At 35.9% G+C, this 19,228-nt stretch overlaps 3 protein-coding genes across 3 annotated transcripts; 2 read left to right on the top strand and 1 right to left on the bottom strand.

Annotated features, from left to right (window-relative positions):
• Positions 1-278: 278 nt before the first annotated feature.
• Positions 279-7,188, bottom strand: LOC112056229 (elongator complex protein 4). Its single transcript, XM_052882137.1, has 7 exons — positions 6,955-7,188; positions 6,811-6,846; positions 5,976-6,091; positions 3,188-3,425; positions 2,140-2,402; positions 1,173-1,407; positions 279-425 (listed from the first exon to the last, which is right to left on the bottom strand). The coding sequence occupies exons 1-7, from the start codon at positions 7,064-7,066 to the stop codon at positions 334-336; spliced, it is 1,092 nt and encodes a 363-aa protein (XP_052738097.1). The 5' UTR covers positions 7,067-7,188; the 3' UTR covers positions 279-333.
• Positions 7,189-7,746: 558 nt separating this feature from the next.
• Positions 7,747-13,597, top strand: LOC112056231 (eukaryotic translation initiation factor 3 subunit M). The gene is made up of 7 exons (XM_052882115.1): positions 7,747-7,933; positions 8,064-8,243; positions 8,600-8,694; positions 9,352-9,567; positions 10,191-10,456; positions 11,490-11,633; positions 12,680-13,597. The coding sequence occupies exons 1-7, from the start codon at positions 7,889-7,891 to the stop codon at positions 12,892-12,894; spliced, it is 1,161 nt and encodes a 386-aa protein (XP_052738075.1). The 5' UTR covers positions 7,747-7,888; the 3' UTR covers positions 12,895-13,597.
• Positions 13,598-14,566: 969 nt separating this feature from the next.
• LOC112057095 (SUN domain-containing protein 1-like) lies at positions 14,567-18,646 on the top strand. Its single transcript, XM_024097586.2, has 4 exons — positions 14,567-14,786; positions 15,903-16,058; positions 16,854-17,140; positions 18,267-18,646. The coding sequence occupies exons 1-4, from the start codon at positions 14,601-14,603 to the stop codon at positions 18,565-18,567; spliced, it is 930 nt and encodes a 309-aa protein (XP_023953354.2). The 5' UTR covers positions 14,567-14,600; the 3' UTR covers positions 18,568-18,646.
• The last annotated feature ends 582 nt before the right edge of the window (positions 18,647-19,228 follow it).

Raw genomic sequence — 19,228 nt, 5'->3', positions numbered from 1 at the left:
TTTGTTTTATTATGTGTAGGTATATATGATGTCAAAGTTAGTAAATTCTTTGTAAAAAAATAAAAATTCTTTGCTTATAATAGTTAATGGAGATGTTATCCATCGTGAACAACTATTCAACAAAGGTATTTTAACACAGATACAATAAACAAACATAAAATGAAACTTTAAATCTAAAAGTAAAATTTAGAAAATAAAAAAATATATTTGTTTGAAAAAAATCTTGGGCTGTAGTGGGCTGTTGAAATAAACTAATGATCTAAGAAAAGACTAAAGAATGACCTCAGAAATATAAAACATATTTTATTATGTTACATATCACAAAATTTATTCTCAAAAATCGATATCCTTCTTTTTGAATCCGCCACAAGATTTTGGTACAGCTGTAATATCATCTTGTTCACGTTCACTTGACTCTTGGAGTTCTGAAAAAAAAAACAACCAGTTAGCTAATACACAAGGTAAAGGACACAAAAATAAAGTCGAAGTTACTAAGTACATATTACGGTAGTAGACTCATATCAAATTTAATATAAACGTTATTTATTTCGTGTAGGATATAGAATAACTAATAAGTGTCCGAAATATATCGATATCAAATAATAAAAGTTAATGATTTCATAGAAAACTTAAAAATGCAATCAATTTTTCCAAACGTCAGAAACGCTGTCGTCCATTTTGTGACGTCACGATGTCAAAAAATTATTTACTAATAATTTTATCAAACACTCCCTTCGGTAGGTTAAGGTTTAGTGTTAACGTGACGTCATGAAACAATTAAAATATAGACCATTATGGCCGACAGCGTTTTGGCTTCTATTCGTTTTGTTTCGTATTCTCAAAAAAATATTTAAATAGCTATAATTTATCTATGTATTCATGTTTCAAAAAAATATGAAATTTTTATTTCAATCTAGTAGAATAAATAAATTAAGACCCTTTTTAAAAAAAAGTATTACCTAGCCTATTGATGAATTTTTTAATGATAAAGATACTTCGAGTTAAAATCTTTACAATTTTTTTTATTTTTACTTCCACAAAACTTTTAAAATGCACCACACAACTGAAAATTTGGAGGTGCATGACTCGGACTCGAAACCACACTCTCCGAAATGCGAGGCAGAGGTCATATCCACTGGGCTATCACAGTTCTTGGCAGCTATCATACATACCTGGAGGCAAATGTAGTTTCTCTATGACGAACTTTTTCCTTCTTAGTTTGAAAGCCAGGTCAAGACTGGGGGGCACGAATGGCACCAACGAATGAAGAGCAGACAATTTTGTGATGTGGAACAATCCATGGTATTCACTGAACACTGGGTTAGTCTCTTTGCTTGATCCAGTGAATGATTCAATAGCTACAGCATTGTCTACTGTGTACAATATTCTATCTATCAAACGGTCATCCTGCAAAGAAAATGAAATTAATTTAGAAAGAATTAGTATTGCCATACAACGTGGCAATACTGCCAGCCTTCTGGGCACTTTACCAATGATCGTTGATTCGGACGAATTCTACGACGCCTGGGCCTTTAGATATAATTTAAATTTAGTATATTTCCTTTTTAATTTTTATAATATGTAGTTATAAATATGTAGGTACGTAGTTTTAATATTATTGTAAAACTTTATAAAATTTAAATACAGAAAAAATGCATCAAAAAAAAAATTATATTGTAACACAAGGGGTAATAATTTATTATATTTTTTGATATTGAATGAATTTGAATATAAGTTAGATGAGAATTTTGGGTAAAACTGGAAGACTATGAAGACACTAAGAGATCTTTTTTCTAAATGGATCATTAGATAAGGTGAGGCGTTACAAAAACTACATTTATAAAACAATTATTTTAAATATTCATGTAAGGGAATACCATTGAAATCTACAATAATATTGTCTTATATTCATTGTGAAAAAATCCATTGTCTCAGTTGCTTTTTCAAAAGACATTATAACAAGATTTAGAATTGTTTTCTCATATTAATTTCTGCTTATACAAAGACAAAAAGAGTACAAAATTATGATACTGAAGTATTTTTCAGATAGTATCTGTAGTGTAGACGTGTAGTAGTAGTAGTAGTAGTAGTAGTAGTAGCGTAGACGCGCCTATGCTATCTGAAAAGCACTTTACTTACATCAAACAAATGTGAAGGCATAGTTATAAAAATCACTGCATTAGTGTCTCGCACAAGAATTCTCAGACAGTACAAAAACTTGACAAGATCTTGCCCATAAGTAGTCTGCGTGTCACAGTCCATTGCCATCCAAACAGGAGATCCCAGAGACTGAATGCTAATTCGAAGAATGTTTTTATTTTTACTACAGCTTTTATACTCTTCCTTAGACAAAGTTGTCTTAATTTTTGTTAACAATGTGTGGTACAGATTATTTCTAAATCCTAAAACAGAATAAGTTTACGTGTTTTACTAATAAATAAACATTACATAAAGTAATTCACGGTAAAATATTTTTTTCAATTACATTAAATGTGTAATCCACTAGAGTTCAAAACTTCAATAAGGATAAGGTATACCTAGCTAAAATAAATTTAATATATGACATGTATACTGGGTGTAAGGGACAAGATACCGAAAACTGCGAGAAAAGGTTAAATTTAGTTTGCACAACAATAATATAAATACCAATTACGTCGGAAAGGAGAAAATTCCGATTTTGTAAATTTTGAGCACGCAATGTACAGCGAACACGAACTAAAGAAAAATAGCGAAAGGACCTAAAGTTCCGATATTTATTTCCCTCGGCACCGGCGGCAGTCGGCAATACAACGTCGCGCAGTTTGTTTGTGACTTTGTATAGATACCTATAGTCGTGACCTGCCTATTTGACCTCTTGGAAAACAGCTGATCGCGCGCATTTTGCAAATTAAATTTACATTGCTACTTTTTGTAAAAATCTTGATTTGACGATTTTTTATAAGAAATCGTATTGAGATAGATGAAATAAGTACTTCTAAGCTGTAATTAGTTAAAAAAGCTGTAAAAAATTACAATATCGTGAAAAGACCGACCAAAAATTTCAACGCTGAGAGACTCAGAATCATGTACTGAATCACTGGATTAAGTTTTCGGTAGCATGTCCCTTACACCCAGTATATGTATACAATAGCAATAAAATAACCTCTAACAAAAATATATTCTATTTTTTAAACAATTTGTAACTTACCATCAATATTACTCTCACTTTGTAATAAATGACAATAAGATATATTGCAGTTCTGCAGAGTGTCTTGATCAATGTGCTTGCTCAAATCAAAATGATGTCCAAAGTTTGTGTTGCTTCCAAATGATGACTCCACTTTGCCAAGTCCCTCGTATCTCCAGGCTATCTTCATCTCACCACCACTATCATGGCTTGACTTCTCTTCATTAGGTGCTGTACATGGTTGGGGTAGCTCCTTAACCTGATAAAAGAAAATGTACAGTATGTAAAAAAAATAAGTAATCTGTCTTTACATTTTCATAACTTCTATTCCTACACTATTACAGTCCGGTCGCTCAAAGACTCGTGTGTTACTGACAGGTTGTGATTGATTCAAGGTTATGCCAACTGTTTGTCTTTGTAGTAATCTCATTACTACAAAGACAAACAACAACAAACAAACTTAGCGGTTCGTCTTTGTCTGTAGAGTATCCATGCCCTCTCCTATAAGGTGGGAGGCCTGGCCCTATAATTAAATTTTTGAATTGAACTTCAGGCTTACTAAAGTTCGAAATTTCCAGAACGAAAACGTTGAAACCAAAAACCCGCTGTACTTTCTTTTGCGACACCACCGCCATACACAATCATTATTCCTTCGAGCAAGAACTGAGTGACGCAAAGAAAAAATCAAAATATGAAAAAACAAATCAAATATGGTTTTCAAAACACAAAACATGAGTAAAATATCTGTATACATTCGAAATTGGAATACCTAACTTAGGAGGAGATATTTGAGATCAAAGTAGCCAGCGACAAAACGCCAATTTCATATGTAAGTACTTAATATATGTAGGTAGTCCTAAACGTCATCTTTGGGTAAAGTATAGTTTAATATTTTAAGCCATAAATATATTTTTTTAAAGATTTATAGTGGACTTATTGAGGCTTTTATTAAGTTGCCAATTGCCATAGGCCACGCCGCTGTTTCCTAGGCGCATAATAGAGGGCGCTAAATCGAATACTATCGCGCTCACGTTTTGTGTTTCGCAGAATGTATCAGGGACGCGTGAATGTATTACAAGTCAAGACCTGCTGATGTTGTCAGTACTATAAACGGTGGCATCTTGATTCGGTATCGTAATTTTTGAATTCCGAACGGCTTCGTTTCGTTCGGATCGGAATCTGAAGATTAAGGAATAGGTAATGTGGGATGTTAAACAACTTGTTCGTATTCATATAGTTTTAACTTTATTTAAGTACTTACGAGCTAGATAAATAGGGATGCAACATAATATCCTGTATCGGGAATCAGATTTCAGAGCGTTCTGACATACTTATTTTCACAAGGATGGACCCTTTTCAGTAGCATCTCAACTCATGTGATTTCAATACCTGCGTGTTACCTGGGACTTGCTTCGTGAACCTATAAAAATTGCTACTTAGCTTATATGGCTGATTTTTAGAGTTCAAAAAAAAGGATGAGGTTCTCAATTCTTCAATGGTTTACAATACTTACTAGGTACTTTTCACTTAGATGGGTTGTTGTTACTGTCATTAGAGGTCTGGTGATGAAGACGAAGGACTACTACTACTAGCTACTTTAAACCATTGAAGAGTGTAATTTGGTACTGGTACCTGCCCAGCCCAGGTGTCACAGAGCAAGTCTCCACAAACACGCCGGTAATGAGGATGATGACTAGGTTTGAATATAATGATTTTTATGAGACATTCGGGTATATAAGATCAATGTTAACTAATTTATACATAAAAAGCAATGATTGTCTGGATATTTGCAAAATAAATAAGATTATAAGTTTTCAAAATCTATAAATTTTTTTTTATCGTAATTAGATGAAAATTCATACAGTTTTAGCTTCCTTACATTAAATGTGACATTTTTCAATAAATTAACTATAAACATAAACAAACAAATAACAAAAATATTAGTAATTTTGTTTGAACCAAGAATTGTCAGTTCCAGTCTATTTAACTGACTTGAAAAAGGAGGAGGTTCTCAATTTGATCTGTATTATTTCTTAAATAACTTGAAAACTATTTATTTTAAAATTACAAAATATAACATTTGTGATTTCAAAAACAAGCATTTTTTTTAATTTAAAAAACAAAATCTGCCAAGAGTAACCTTAATGTTCAACACTTCTTCAAAACTTTCCTGTAATCTAGGTTTAAAGTAGAGTCAAATCCAGCATTTTAAATGACGTTTCACAGAACCTAGATAGAGTGAATGGATTTTATTGTATTTTTTAAACAATGTACTATAAAGTTAATGCATTTAAATATACTGCTTAAAATACTACTAATTAAAAAAAGAGAAATGATATTTCTCTTTTATTAAGAATATAGAAAATAACACTAGTCATATTATGATGATTAGTGTTATTTTAATTAAAGTTACAAAATAAATATTTGAGATCTTCTTTAACAAGCTCTTTCATTTGATGTGTGACAGCATAATTTTATAACTGTTTGTAAGATTTTCATTTGTTACTTTGAGGAAAACTTTAACTTCTTATAGGTTTTAAATAGTGTTTTAGTTATTTATTTTCAATTGCATGGCAGTTTTTATTGCATTCCTTGAAAATTTTTATGGAGAAATTGGAGTTTATAGAAAACTAATCAAAACATTAAATACAAAACATTAAATAAGAAATAAAAAAGCATTAGACATAGAATTAATTTTGATTTTATTTTAGGTCTCTTAAAAAGGGTAATTTTGTTTTAGGGTTAGTTTAGAATTCATTTAATTATAGTGGACACATTCATACACTGATGATGTATTATTTGCACTTACAATATCCTGTGGGCTCTCATCAGCTGAAGCAACATATAAGTCATGTTTACAGACAACACCTTCGGCAAGGAAGTATTTGGTGAGTACTCTGCTATGACTACCCAACACGTCTTCTTCTGAAAACACAAATAAAAACTTAGTTATAATCAACATTATCAGCCTATTTAAATTTTTACTAAAAAGGCTAAAAAGATCTAAAGAAAAGATCGAATCCTCCAAAGAGGTCATACAATAATATCCCAGAGATAGGAAAAAAGGCAAGGATGACCACAATGAGAAGAGAAAATGAGAAGACAACCTGCCTAAAGGATGGCGAGTGAGAAAAGGCCAAGCAGGGTGGCAAAGTCTGGAGGCCTATGTCGAAGTACAACCTTACTGTTCTGGTGTAGATTAAGTATATGTAATTAGAAGTCAGATATTAAAGGCTATTTTTATTTATTTCATTTTATTTTATCAGCTTACTACTCAGGCCTCTCTCCTGATAGAAGCGAGCTTAGCCCCACCATGCTTAAATGTGGGTGCATAGAATTAAAGTGCTAATGATAATGGCCAGGCTTAACATACTCTCTGGCACAGGGGTATACACCACCAATTTAACCCCTTACAGCATACAAAACCATACATGATTTTGTTACTTTAGTCAAATTGAAAGTGCAGTGTTAGTCTACCCCTTACTAGGCGTATCAACAACATTGAGCACGAAACAAGAAGCCTTTGGATGTATGCAGCTCAAGACCATTGTTGGAATCCAGTAGTCCAGACGTCCAGCAGTTGACGTCAATAGACTGACAAGAATAAAAATAAAAGATGGTTATCAGTTTTTTCTATACCATACCTACTAGAAACACGCTGCCGGCAGGTAAGCCACCACCTGTAAATAATTTTATAGTACTTAGATTCAGCATTATGTATTTCTTAAGATTCAAAATCATTAAATCAAAGTTCATATGAAATAATTATAATATTATATTGTGCCTACCAATGATGAAATCCAAGGATGGTATTCCTGAAGATATGTAAATGAGGTTATTTTTTAATTTAGTCCCTCTGAGAGTAGTATGAAAAGAAGAAGTTTTATGAAAACTTGTCATTTTGTCCTATTAAACATAACGTACGTAGTATACAAAAATTATTAGAAGTTATGGTATCTTCCTGTTTTCTTACAAATGAAATTTTTTAAAGAGTCTATTTATTTACAAAAATACAAAAGCGTTGTCAAATGTCAAATGCGTTGTCAAATGTCATTGTCAACCACAGATTAGAGATATTAGATAAGTTATATATTTTCAACTGCTAAGCCAACGTCTTTGTCGGTGGCATAGAGTAGGATAATGGTCGGTGCCGTGCTCAGACTAAATACCTATGGATCTACTTGCACGCAAAACACCAACAAATAATGTCAGTCGTTTTTTGAGGTAAATTCACACACCCAAAATATTTAACACCGATAAATATATGTTGTAACACACACACGAACACATACATACAAGGGCATATACGCACTTATATGCACGTAAATTTTGAAGGTTAGGACGCATTGTGGGGGGGATTACCCCTTGGAGGTATCGCTTTCTCATTGATTTTGAGAAAGCGATACCTTTTATAGAAGCAGTTTAAACGCGTTAGATCTTATACTTTAACAGAGGGGTAACGTCTAACGAGGCAGGTCCCTTTATATTTCGTCTGAGATATGACGATAATGGTGACTGGTCCTCTCCTCTATGGACTGGTCACTCGTCTAAAGAATGATTGGTCTCTCTATAGTCTATGGTGTATGTCTATTGTTTATGGATGGCGTTGACTGTACACGTCAAAAATCAAAATCTCTACAAATAATTAAATGTCTCGAAAACAATAAATATAATTTGTTGTTCGATTATTTTTATCATAAGTGATAATAAAAGAAATAAACCATGCAAGGCCCTGCAGTTTTTATGGATATATCGCTTGAAGATCAAGTAAGTTCACGCGTGAACATAACCTATGAATCTTCCAATATTGTTTAAATAGATCATTTTTAGTTAAAAACTCTCTTTGCTCTCCAATTCGCACTCAAGTTTCGACTATTGTAAAATCTATTACTTTTAGGCCCAAGAGCTTAGAAAATATTTCAAGAGTCTAGGAGCTGAGATATCAGAAGAGAAATCTCCGAAAGGTATCGAGGATGATTTACATAAAATCGTTGGCGTATGCGACGTTTGCTTCAAAGAAAACAACGAAGCAGATGTTGAAGCTATACTTAACAGTATAGTCTCTATCATGGTTTCAGTAAGTACTGACTAGATTTATTGTTTTTAGCATGTTCTAAGGTGAGGTCCGGTATAAACTATGCTATTCTATAAATCTCTTTGTGTGTATCCCTGCCAGCCTTACCACTTTCAAAGCATTCAATATTTTCAAAGATTTCCAGGTTTTTCTAGGCATTGCTTTCTATCATGATTGCAGTAAAGCAGAAAAAAAGTAACATGCAAAATACTTGAACTACTTGTGTGAGACTATACCATAGCCTGAAATTTGAAATGGAAATAGTTTTACTCAGGATTAACACTTAGCAACCCATATTCCGCTCACTGCTGAGCTTGAGTCTCCTTTCAGAATGTAATTAATTAATTGTAATGTTACAGATTCCGTTGGAAAGAGGTGAAAACCTTATTTTGGCATTCAGTCAAAGACTTACTAAAGCTCCTGGACCAAAGCTTGGCATGGTTGCACTTCAATCGTATGTATTTTTGATCTCCATACTTGAGTCAAACTTGATGTGAAATGTTTATTAACAAACAAATTAAAAAGGAAGGTATAAATCACTAGTCCTTTTTTTTCTTCATACCATAATTTTAATTAACTAATTGTACCTAAGCCGTGATATGACTTATGTCTTCGATTTGGAGGGCATTGAATTGAATATTCAGATTCATTTTTAACAGATTAAATATCACATGTTTCAAATGGTGAAGAAAAAACACAGTGAAGAAACCTGCATACCTGAGAACTTTCTTAATTCTCTTCATGTATAAAGTCTGGAAATCTGCATTGGGCCAGTGTGGTGGACCTGGCCTAACCCTTCTCATTCTGAGAGGAGACTCTTGCCGAATATGGGTTGCTAATGAATTGTACCTAAATTAATGACAGGAAATTACATAAACAAGCTAAGAAGAATTTAGACATTGTTAATATCTTTTGAATAACATTTTATAAAAAAAACAATATAATGTCATCTATAAATATATGAAATGACATGTTTTTCAATCTTCCTTTTGTAATTTAATTATTGATAAACATTTGATTTTTAGGCTAATATTTGGATTTAGTATAGTTTTATAAATGTCCATGGTTTAAAGGTATCCATAGTTAGAATGGGTCTCAACTTTCATTACAGACTGTGGCGTCTGTACAACAACTTGGAGACAAATTCTCCACTCCGGTACCATGTGTACTATCATGTGATAGAGTTGGCAGCACGCGTTGGCTCTGTAGGAGACGTGTTCAAGGGAGTGGATCAGCTGACACGGGAGTTTGCTAGCTGCCCACCTTCTAATGAACAAATGCAGAAGCTATATAGGCTGCTTCATCAAGTCTTGAAAGATCAGAACAGGTATTATTATTATTGTATAAAACAGTACTAATATTTGTGGACACCACATGGGACCAAGTAGAAAGAAGAAGAACATTGCAGTAATATTATTTTACAATACAATTGTATTATTGTTAAGAAATTAATCAATAAAATAGCAACTACACTCATATATTATGTAGGTGTTGGTTAGTTCGGCATGGTTGAAAAAAAATTATGATCAAAATACTTCATTCTGCAGAGAGCTCTGCTACAAAGGGTCTAAAAGTGTGAAACTAGCAAAACTATATTGATACACAATTGGAAAAACATTAGGAATCAAATAGTAAATATATTCAAATATACATTGAATGGATCACCTCACTTTGTTTTAAATCTTACTCAAATCTTTCTTTTAAACTTAAAAAAAATTATATTAGTTTGTATGTCATTTTATTCCAAAACAAAACCTACAGTTTGTTTCATGTGGGATGGTGCGGGTGACAGTTCTTTTCACTCTTGAAAGTTTGCTGCGATTCACGATAATAGTACATATTAAGAACGTCATACAGGCGACTGTCACCATATTCATGCTATCTGAAAAACACTTTAGTGAATGATAACAACTTTAATTTGTGATATGATTAATACAATTTTTTTTTCAGTGAATTAGCAGCAAAAGTGATGATTGAGCTGCTTGGCACGTACACAGATGAGAACGCGTCATATGCCAGAGAGGATGCCATCAAATGCATAGTGACAGCGTTGGCGGACCCCAACACATATCTGTTAGACCCACTGCTGGCCTTGAAACCTGTCCGCTTTCTTGAAAGGGAGCTCATCCACGACCTGCTTAATATCTTTGTTTCTGAAAAGTTATCCAGTTATCAAACATTCTACCAAAATCATAAGGAGTTTGTACATTCTCAAGGTATGTTTTTTTGACTAACTTACTAGTGCACTTTCACTTGCCCTTAATTGCAATCTTAGAATTAAACTATCATGAGTGTTATTCATATTAATTGATTATGAAACACGGCTAAAACTCACGTGACATTAGGTCGGAGTATGCCCGACTAGTTTCGAACTCATACGGGGCCCTTAGTCTTGAGCTGGTTCTTGCAACGCGGCACGATCTAAACTTCAAAGCGGCGGCGCGACGCGCAGCTGCTCTTATCACTTGAACATATCTTTGCCAGTAGGATGGTAACTAGCATGTCCTAGAACCAGACCAGACCAGACCAGAGCCAATTTAGAAAATATATTGGGATCCTAAAAACTGTGCCAGAGAAGTCAAAGATCGCCTTTCTGCTACACCAGACCTTAAATTTATCCAGATCTGTTCTGACATTAAGCTGAGATGGACTAAATACATAATACATCCATAAATAGTCAAACATTATTATTTCTCTCTTTAGTTGAGATGGAGTGATATTGTGCTTTGATAGCCCAGTGGATATGACCTCTGCCTCCAATTCCGGAGGTCCAAAGGTTATTTTAAGTTTTTAGTTAATGAAGGAAAAACATAGTGAGGAAACCTGCATACTTGAGAATTTTCTTAATTCTCTGTGTATGAAGGCTGCCAATCCGCATCGGGCCAGCGAGGCGAGGGCCTTACTCGTGTCATTCTGAGAGGAGACTCTTGCTCAGCAGTGAGTTGAATATGGGTTGATAATGATGGTATTTATATCTCACTAGTTGACGCCGCGCGGTTTCACCCGCGTAGTTCACGTACCCGTAAGAATAAGGGGATAATATATAGTCTATAGCCTTCCTCGATAAATGGGCTATCTAACACTGAAAGAATTTTTCAAATTGGACCAGTAGTTCCTGAGATTAGCGCGTTCAATCAAACAAACAAACAAACTCTTCAGCTTTATAATATTAGTATAGATATCATATGTAACAGATTGATCCTTGCTTGCTTGGTCTACATATTTTATATTATGGTAACTCATTTCCAGGTTTGAACCATGAACTTAATATTAAGAAAATGAGAATACTGACTTTCATGCAAATGGCTGAATCCAACCCTGAAATCACATTTGATGAAATTGTCACAGAACTTCAGATTGAAGAGAAAAATGTAGAGTCATTTATCATTGAAGGTAAGTGAAAAACAAAAAAAAAATATTCCAAGTAGGTATATGTTATAGAATAAACTATTGATTTTACTATATCTAATATATAATCCATATGATACTGATCATTATAGAGCCAAAAATTTTAAGCCTCTCTAAGCTCGCCATCAACCAACCAACCAACCAACCAAATTGAAAAAATGTGATGGTTTATGTCACAACCACACAAATCATTAGGTGCCTGTACCCCAAGGGTTCTAGAATACAGTGATTAGGTAGTGTTATTGTTATGTGTTAACTGTCTCATTGATCCCATTGTAAACTGGTTCAGCTACAAACACTGAGATCCAGGATTCAAATTCTGGGACAGGCCAACAAAAATATTTAGTAAATTTACAAGAAAAATTTTAAGCCGCTTAAGAGGCTTAAGATTTTTTAAGATAAGTTAAGAAACTGGCTGCGCTAGTACACGCCTCGGAGAGCACGTAAAGTCATCGCTTCTGCGCTAGATCTCTCACCGGTCGTGTCGGTCTGTTGTACCATGCTGGACTATGAGAGTGAGGGAATAGAGTGTGCAATTGAGATTGCCGACACACTTGTGCACTATTATATCTCCCGCGTGTAGTTCTGCCAAAGTAAAAATTCAGCCCGGATTAAATATTCGGAATATTTTTATAAATATATTAATATTTTTATTAATATTTATTGTTATGAATTATGAATATTATTTAAACGGGTACATACCACGATAAAACGACGAGATTTTTAATGTCAATATTTCGACCCAGTTGCATGGATTGTGGTCACGACGGGACTGAAGTTGCGAGATGCGAAGTTGACATCAACTGTTAGGGGCAGAATCGATCTACTCTCTTTCTCGTTTCTTTTTTCAACAACCTCGCCTTTTTGGCTGTTTAGGCAAACCACACTCACGACATAGCTTTTATTATTAGGCGTTTCGCGGCGCCCTCTTGGTTTGCACATTCGTGGTATGTACCCGTTTAAATAATATTCATAATGAACTACCACGAAATAAGTTTAAAATCATTAATATTTTTTATTGTTGTGTGCAGTGCTGAAGACGAAGCTGGTGCGCGCGCGCATGGACCAGGCGGCGCGCACGGTGCGCGTGTCCAACACGATGCACCGCACGTTCGGGCGCGCGCAGTGGGCGACGCTGCGCGACGTGCTGCAGGCGTGGCGCGCCAACGTGCAGCACGCGCACGACTCCATGAAGTCCGTCGCCGCCGCGCAGATCGAGTACGCGCAGCAGCAGCAGAAGGCGTGAACCTATTGTACTACCATCACTCCGCCGGTTTATGGTAGGTGTCCACAGACCCGCATCGCGTCAAACGGCACGGAAACTACATACTATGTGCCTAGTGGGAGTTTTCAATATTTTCATACTGTATCTATCACGTTGACGTAAACGCAAATTTATATGCAATTGAAACAGTTGTACAGTAGTGGCACTAGATGACGTTGTTTCAATTCCTTAGAAATTCGCGTTTACGTTACGTGACAGTAACAGTATTAAACTGCCACTAGGCCCTCTGATCCGCGTCGTAATCGCATCGAATTTTATCTACAGTAAAATTAAAAATCCGTTTTCATGCTATACGTCCGATACGTATACGATGCCAATGTGGACGCCTACATTTAAACAACTATCTACATCATCAATACTAGCCGACGCCCCGCGGTTTCAGTTCCCCGTTCCTGTGAGAAATATAGCCTATGACACAATCGGCTTAGTACATTCCGTATGTATGTGCAAAATGTATTGCTATCAAGTTGATAGTTGTTACTTGACACAGATGAAAATTGCAGTCTACATTAAATTTCCGATACTGTATACTGTATAGCAAAATTAACTAAAAGTATTTCGATAAATTAGGACTGCAATTTAGAACTTGTGTCGTAAATCTCCATAATGTAATTTATGTATTACTTATACTTACTTTATACGGAAAAATAAAATATTACAACTATGAATTTTTTTTTCGTTTACGCACTCCCTATTGTTCAGCCCAATAGATATATGGTTCAGCCCAATAGATCTATGGTTCATCCCATTGGATATATGGTTCAGCCCAATATATCTATGGTTCAGCCCAATAGATCTATGGTTCAGCCCAAGGGACCTATGGTTCAGCCCAATAGATCTATGGTTCATCCCATTGGATCTATGGTTCAGCCCAATATATCTATGGTTCAGTCCAATAGATCTATGGGTCCGCCCAATATATCTATGGTTCAGCACAATATATCTATGGTTCAGCCCAATAGATCTATGGTTCAGTCCAATAGATCTATGGGTCAGCCCAATATAGATATGGTTCAGCCCAATAGATCTATGGTTTAGCCACTTGATCTCTATGGTGTAAATTACTGCCGTAGTAAGTTTTATGAATGGCAATTTTTTAATAATAAATGCAACATTGACCTTTTATAACTTTAGTTTCAAAATTATTAATATTACGCCCCAAATTTGCCACTACTACTTAATACATGTCTATGGCTTCATTCCAATTTCCACTTGGCGATCAGAACGTCCAAAACGTTGAACGTGGAAGCATGTGGAATACGTGGAACGTGGAAGCATGTGGAATACGTGGAACGTGGAAGCATGTGGGATACGTGGAACGTGGAAGCATGTGGAATTGTGGAATGATGGCCAAGTGGAACACAGCCTATATGTATTAGAGGGTTATATTAGGGGTGCACGCATACATAATATATCCTTGACTATCTTTGACTATTGGTCAATGTTGACTATTATCTATAACTTGCCTGTGACAAAGAGGATTTAGTAATGTGGCCTATAATTATTCTATGAAAGATCTCAAAATCCTGTCAAACAAAATTGACCTGCTTTCTTATCATAACAGAAAACATTAAATACAATATACAAGCTTATATAATAGATAACAAACATTTTGTCCAGCTGTTAATTAGCCGAAGGAATAGTATAAAGTAACGAAAGTTCTATAGATGGATTATCCGCACGAACACGAGAGTTGTTTCCGTCACGTGTTCCGCAGCTTTGTGTGCGTGGTTTTGTCTCTGTTGTTGGGAATGCAAGTGTACACCTATTTCATAGACCCACAGGAGGCGATGGAGGGGGACTTTACGGATGTCAAGTATATGGTCTTGCAGCTTACTCGAGGATTGTCTGAGGTTACTTTACTAGCAGATGCTGCGCGGTTTCTCCCGCATTGTTCTTGTTCCTGTAGGAATTTATACGGGGATAAAATATAGCTTAAAGCACTTTGGGATAGGCTTCCCAACAGTAAAAGAATTTTTCAAATCGGTTCAATAATTTCAGAGCTATTGGCAAAGTAAACAACCAATCAAATATTTCCTCTTTATAATATTAATTTATTATTAGTATCCATCCATTCAGTCGTTGAATTGAATGAAGTTTACTGATTTTAAAAAATATTTCTCGATTAAAATAAGCTGCATCTTCATCGAGTAATACGGGCTATTCTTAATCCCCAAATCCCCGTATCCGTATTCCCACGGGAACTACGCGGGAGAAACCACGAGGTGTCTGCTAATGTACCCATATGCAATATCACTATTTATTTTCCATCAGGCGTTGGTTAATAAATAAACATTTCTATTTTATCATGGTTTGCCGTGGAATATGTACTGGGTTTTTCTTTCTTCCAAGAAACCCGTTACGCCCCGTACCTCAGAGAGCACGTTAAACCCGTCGGTCCGGTCATTATAGTTAACATCTGATAGTGCCTAGTGGTTGTTAATGATAATAATGAGTAGGTATATGAGGAAGTCAGAAAGTGGCGTCAGTGACAGAAAATTGAGGAGTAAAAGGTTAGCTTCGCATGGACATGTATTACGGAGGATGAAAGTCATATTACTAGAAGAATGTTGCATTTGCATTTGCATTTGTGGAAGGATACAAGAGGAGAGATCGGCCAAGGAAGAGATGGTTGGAGTGTGTAAAAAAGGACATGTGTGTAAAGGGAGTGGATAATTAGTTGACGACTATAGAGAAGAATGGAGGAGATTGATATATTTTGCCGACCCCACTTAAGTAGAATAAGGGAGATGATGATTAGTGGTCGTTAATGAATTTAACATTATCACTCTGATCCCTCCAAGCGTTAGAGCAGTAACGTGGACAGCAGCAGAGTGTACGCAGGAGACCTGGCCTAGTAGTAGGCCATAATAGGCTGATCATTATGACTTTTGATGTTGTAGTTAATGCTACCTATCGACTACTTGGAATAGTTTAGGCAATCGAAGAAATATCTTTTGCTTGATCAGGTGAATCGCAAGCATGAGAACCTACAGGGTCAAATGGAGCGTATATCGCAAGCGATGCCCGCGCTGGCGGCAGCGGCAGGCCGGGCTAAAGATGCGTTGGAACCTTCTCGACGTGGCGTTCGACAATTCCTCGACATGCAAGATTATGACCGACAGGTAAATTATGATTCGAATATCACCATCAATATCTATGAGTGATTATTTACACGAAGTGGCAATTGGCGAGCCACATAGTTCGAAGAGCCTATAGTCGTTGGAGCTCCCAAGGTGCTAGAATGGCGACGCTGTAGCGGAAAGCGCAGTGTTGGTCAACCCCCATTAGGTGGACCGAGGACATCAAGCGGGTTGCATCAGCCGCTGGATGCTGTTGCTGGCGGCTCGAGATCGTTTTGTTTGAAAGTCCATGCAGGAGGCCTATGTCCAGCAATGGACCTCTATCGGATGTGTAATCGTGATTGATCACATTATCATTCCTAGATTCCTCGTCATCTTTTGTCGTAAGTGCGAGAGGCGAAACCCTTGAATTTTAAATTAGCGTGGATTCAAGTTTTATGGTTTAGGTACCTTATCTATACCTACTTGGGAAAATGCATTCTTTTTCTTCGTCGCTACACTCTCGACAGAGTGATCGTCATTTAGGGTTGGTGGCAATCCTTACGATCCGTCGCCATTTCTCCCGTAGTTTAGCTCTCCTAGAACATGTATAGAGCGAACCACGGAGAGCGCTTTTGACTTGGGATAAAATACAGCTATACCTATAATAGCTTTCTATTGGTGAAAGAATTTTTCCAATCGGTCCTGTAGTTTTTGAGTTTATTCGTTACACGCAAGAACACAAATCTTTCCTCTTTATAATATTAGAATACATGTCTATGTAGGTAGTAGGTACCTACCTGTACTATCTAGTAGTATCCAGCTTTGAAACTTGAAACCCCATTTGATAACTTCAAGATGATCGACTACGCGCTAGAGACGGCAGGCGGCCGAGTCGTGGACACAGGCGGGACGTTAGAGCACATAGTGTTCGAGTCGCCAGTGAGCTGGATGCTGCACATGCTCAGCTCGACGCTGTGCCGGGAGTGCCCCGAGGTCAACAGCATCCTCCGCCCCGGGAACTTGCCGGGGGAGTGCTGGGCCTTCCGGGGCGCGCGGGGAGAGGCCACCATCAGGCTGCTGGGAACTGTGCATGTGAATGGAGTCAGCCTTGAACATATTCCGCCGCATATTTCAGCTACTAGGTAAATGATTACTTAGCTACTAATTTTAATTTCTGAATACCTCAAACGTGTTTTTTTACTTCTGTAACTTATTTTTTTGATTAGGTATTTGACTTTCTAATTAAAATTTCTTAGGAATAAGGACTTAACCTCCATACTTGTATATAAGTAGGTATGTATTCTGTGCCTCCAGCTACAAGTCGAGTATTTTTTTAAATTTATACAAATAAAACCTTCATAGGTCGAATACTCTATAGTTCTATATCTACTTAATTCGAATTTTTAATTCCTCCCTTCAAGTTCGACTAATAGAGAGACTACAGTAGCCTTTTTCTGACTATACGGCTACCTAGCAGCATTATCACTTCCTCACACTGTCCTCCATTTCTCAGTCAAATAATGCATAGGTATCGTTACTTACTTATCGAGGAGGTCTTTTTATTCGTAAAACCTTATAGACTTACCTAACCTTAACCTTTTGACGGCCTCCGTGGCGCAGTGGTATACGCGGTGGATTTACAAAACGGAGGTTCTGGGTTCGATCCCCGGCTGGGCAGATTGAGATTTTCTTAATTTGTCCAGGTCTGGCTGGTGGGAGGCTTCAGTCGTGGCTAGTTACCACCCTACCGGCAAAGACGTACTGCCAAGCGATTCAGCGTTCCGGTACGATGCCGTGTAGAAACCGAAAGGGGTGTGGATTTTCATCCTCCTAACAAGTTAGCCCGCTTCCATCTTAGACTGCATCATCACTTACCATCAGGTGAGATTGTAGTCAAGGGCTAACTTGTAAAGAATAAAATAAAAAAAAATGGTTCTAAAAATTCAAAATTCAAAATTCATTTATTTCAAGTAGGCTCAGTTTACAAGCACTTTTGACACGTCAGTTGACTATTTGTAAAGATTCTACCACCGGTTCGGAAGGCAGGTTCTGCTGAGAAGATACCGGCAAGAAACTCAACAGTTGCTCTTTTGAAAAAGTCATACAGTTTTACAATTTACATTTGATAACAATTAAATTACAATTTCTTATAGTTTTATTTCCTGTGTGAAGGAACACAAACTAGAATACTCCTTAGGTAAATATCAGTAATTTTTATAATAGTGTCTTCTTACTGCCATGTTATTTATTATGATATCTACTTTTCAGAGAAATATCATCCGCTCCTCGGTTGTTTCAACTAGAAGGGTTAGAGTTTCGCGGAGACCCCTACCCGCACGACTTCGGCACTTTCGAATACGACAAGGAAGGGAAACCTATCCAGTACTTCGAAGTATTGCATCCGTCGCCGAAGGGGTTTAATCTGGTCCGAGTGAAAATATACTCAAATTGGGGTCACATTGTGTACACGTGCGTCTACCGAGTGAGGATCCACGGAGAGTTGGTGTCAGACCAGGTAAGGCCTACAGTGCCACCTAAAGACGATGATATGCGAATTGAAAATGAATAAGAATCATATACTTACCTAAATAAGGACAATTTTTAATCTGTGAAAGCAACATCGACGCCCCTGAATAAGAATGCTGTAAGTGCCTAATACAAAACTCAGTTCTTCAGACTTCACTCTAGCTTCCGTATTATATAGGTACTTTATTATGAAAAACTACGAAGAATTATTTAGTATTATTTTGGTAAAATTTTAAAAAGCCCATAATATTTACAAAAGAACGTTATATTTTGATTATGTCGTAAAAGACAAATATTCTTTCCGCGCAAGAATATGAAGTACCTAAAAGAAATAAAATTGTAATATAGTATCTCAAATAAATAAAATTAAATTAAAAAGAAAAATCACTTATACCCATAAGTGATTTTTCTTTGTTGCATGTGGGCTTCGACTTAATAAATTTATTTGAAAATAATTATTTATTCAATGTAAGTATTTCTTATAATAAATAATATTTTGTTTACGACATTTAGATTTAGATAACTACTTACTCGTATTTGTAACATTGTAAATGTAACTTTTTTAAAATGTTAAATTATTTTTATTTTATTTTAAGGTTATCTATTGTGTAGCATTATTTTTGAAGTGAATAAAGTGTAGTAATATTTTTGATAATTTATATTATTTTCGATAGAAATATTATAAAAGTCTTTACTACAGGATC

Source organism: Bicyclus anynana, chromosome 6 (genome assembly GCF_947172395.1).
Source record: "Bicyclus anynana chromosome 6, ilBicAnyn1.1, whole genome shotgun sequence".
Lineage (NCBI taxonomy): Eukaryota > Metazoa > Arthropoda > Insecta > Lepidoptera > Nymphalidae > Bicyclus > Bicyclus anynana.
The sequence above is the reverse complement of the archived record's forward strand: the minus strand, read 5'-3'. Positions and strand labels throughout refer to the sequence as shown.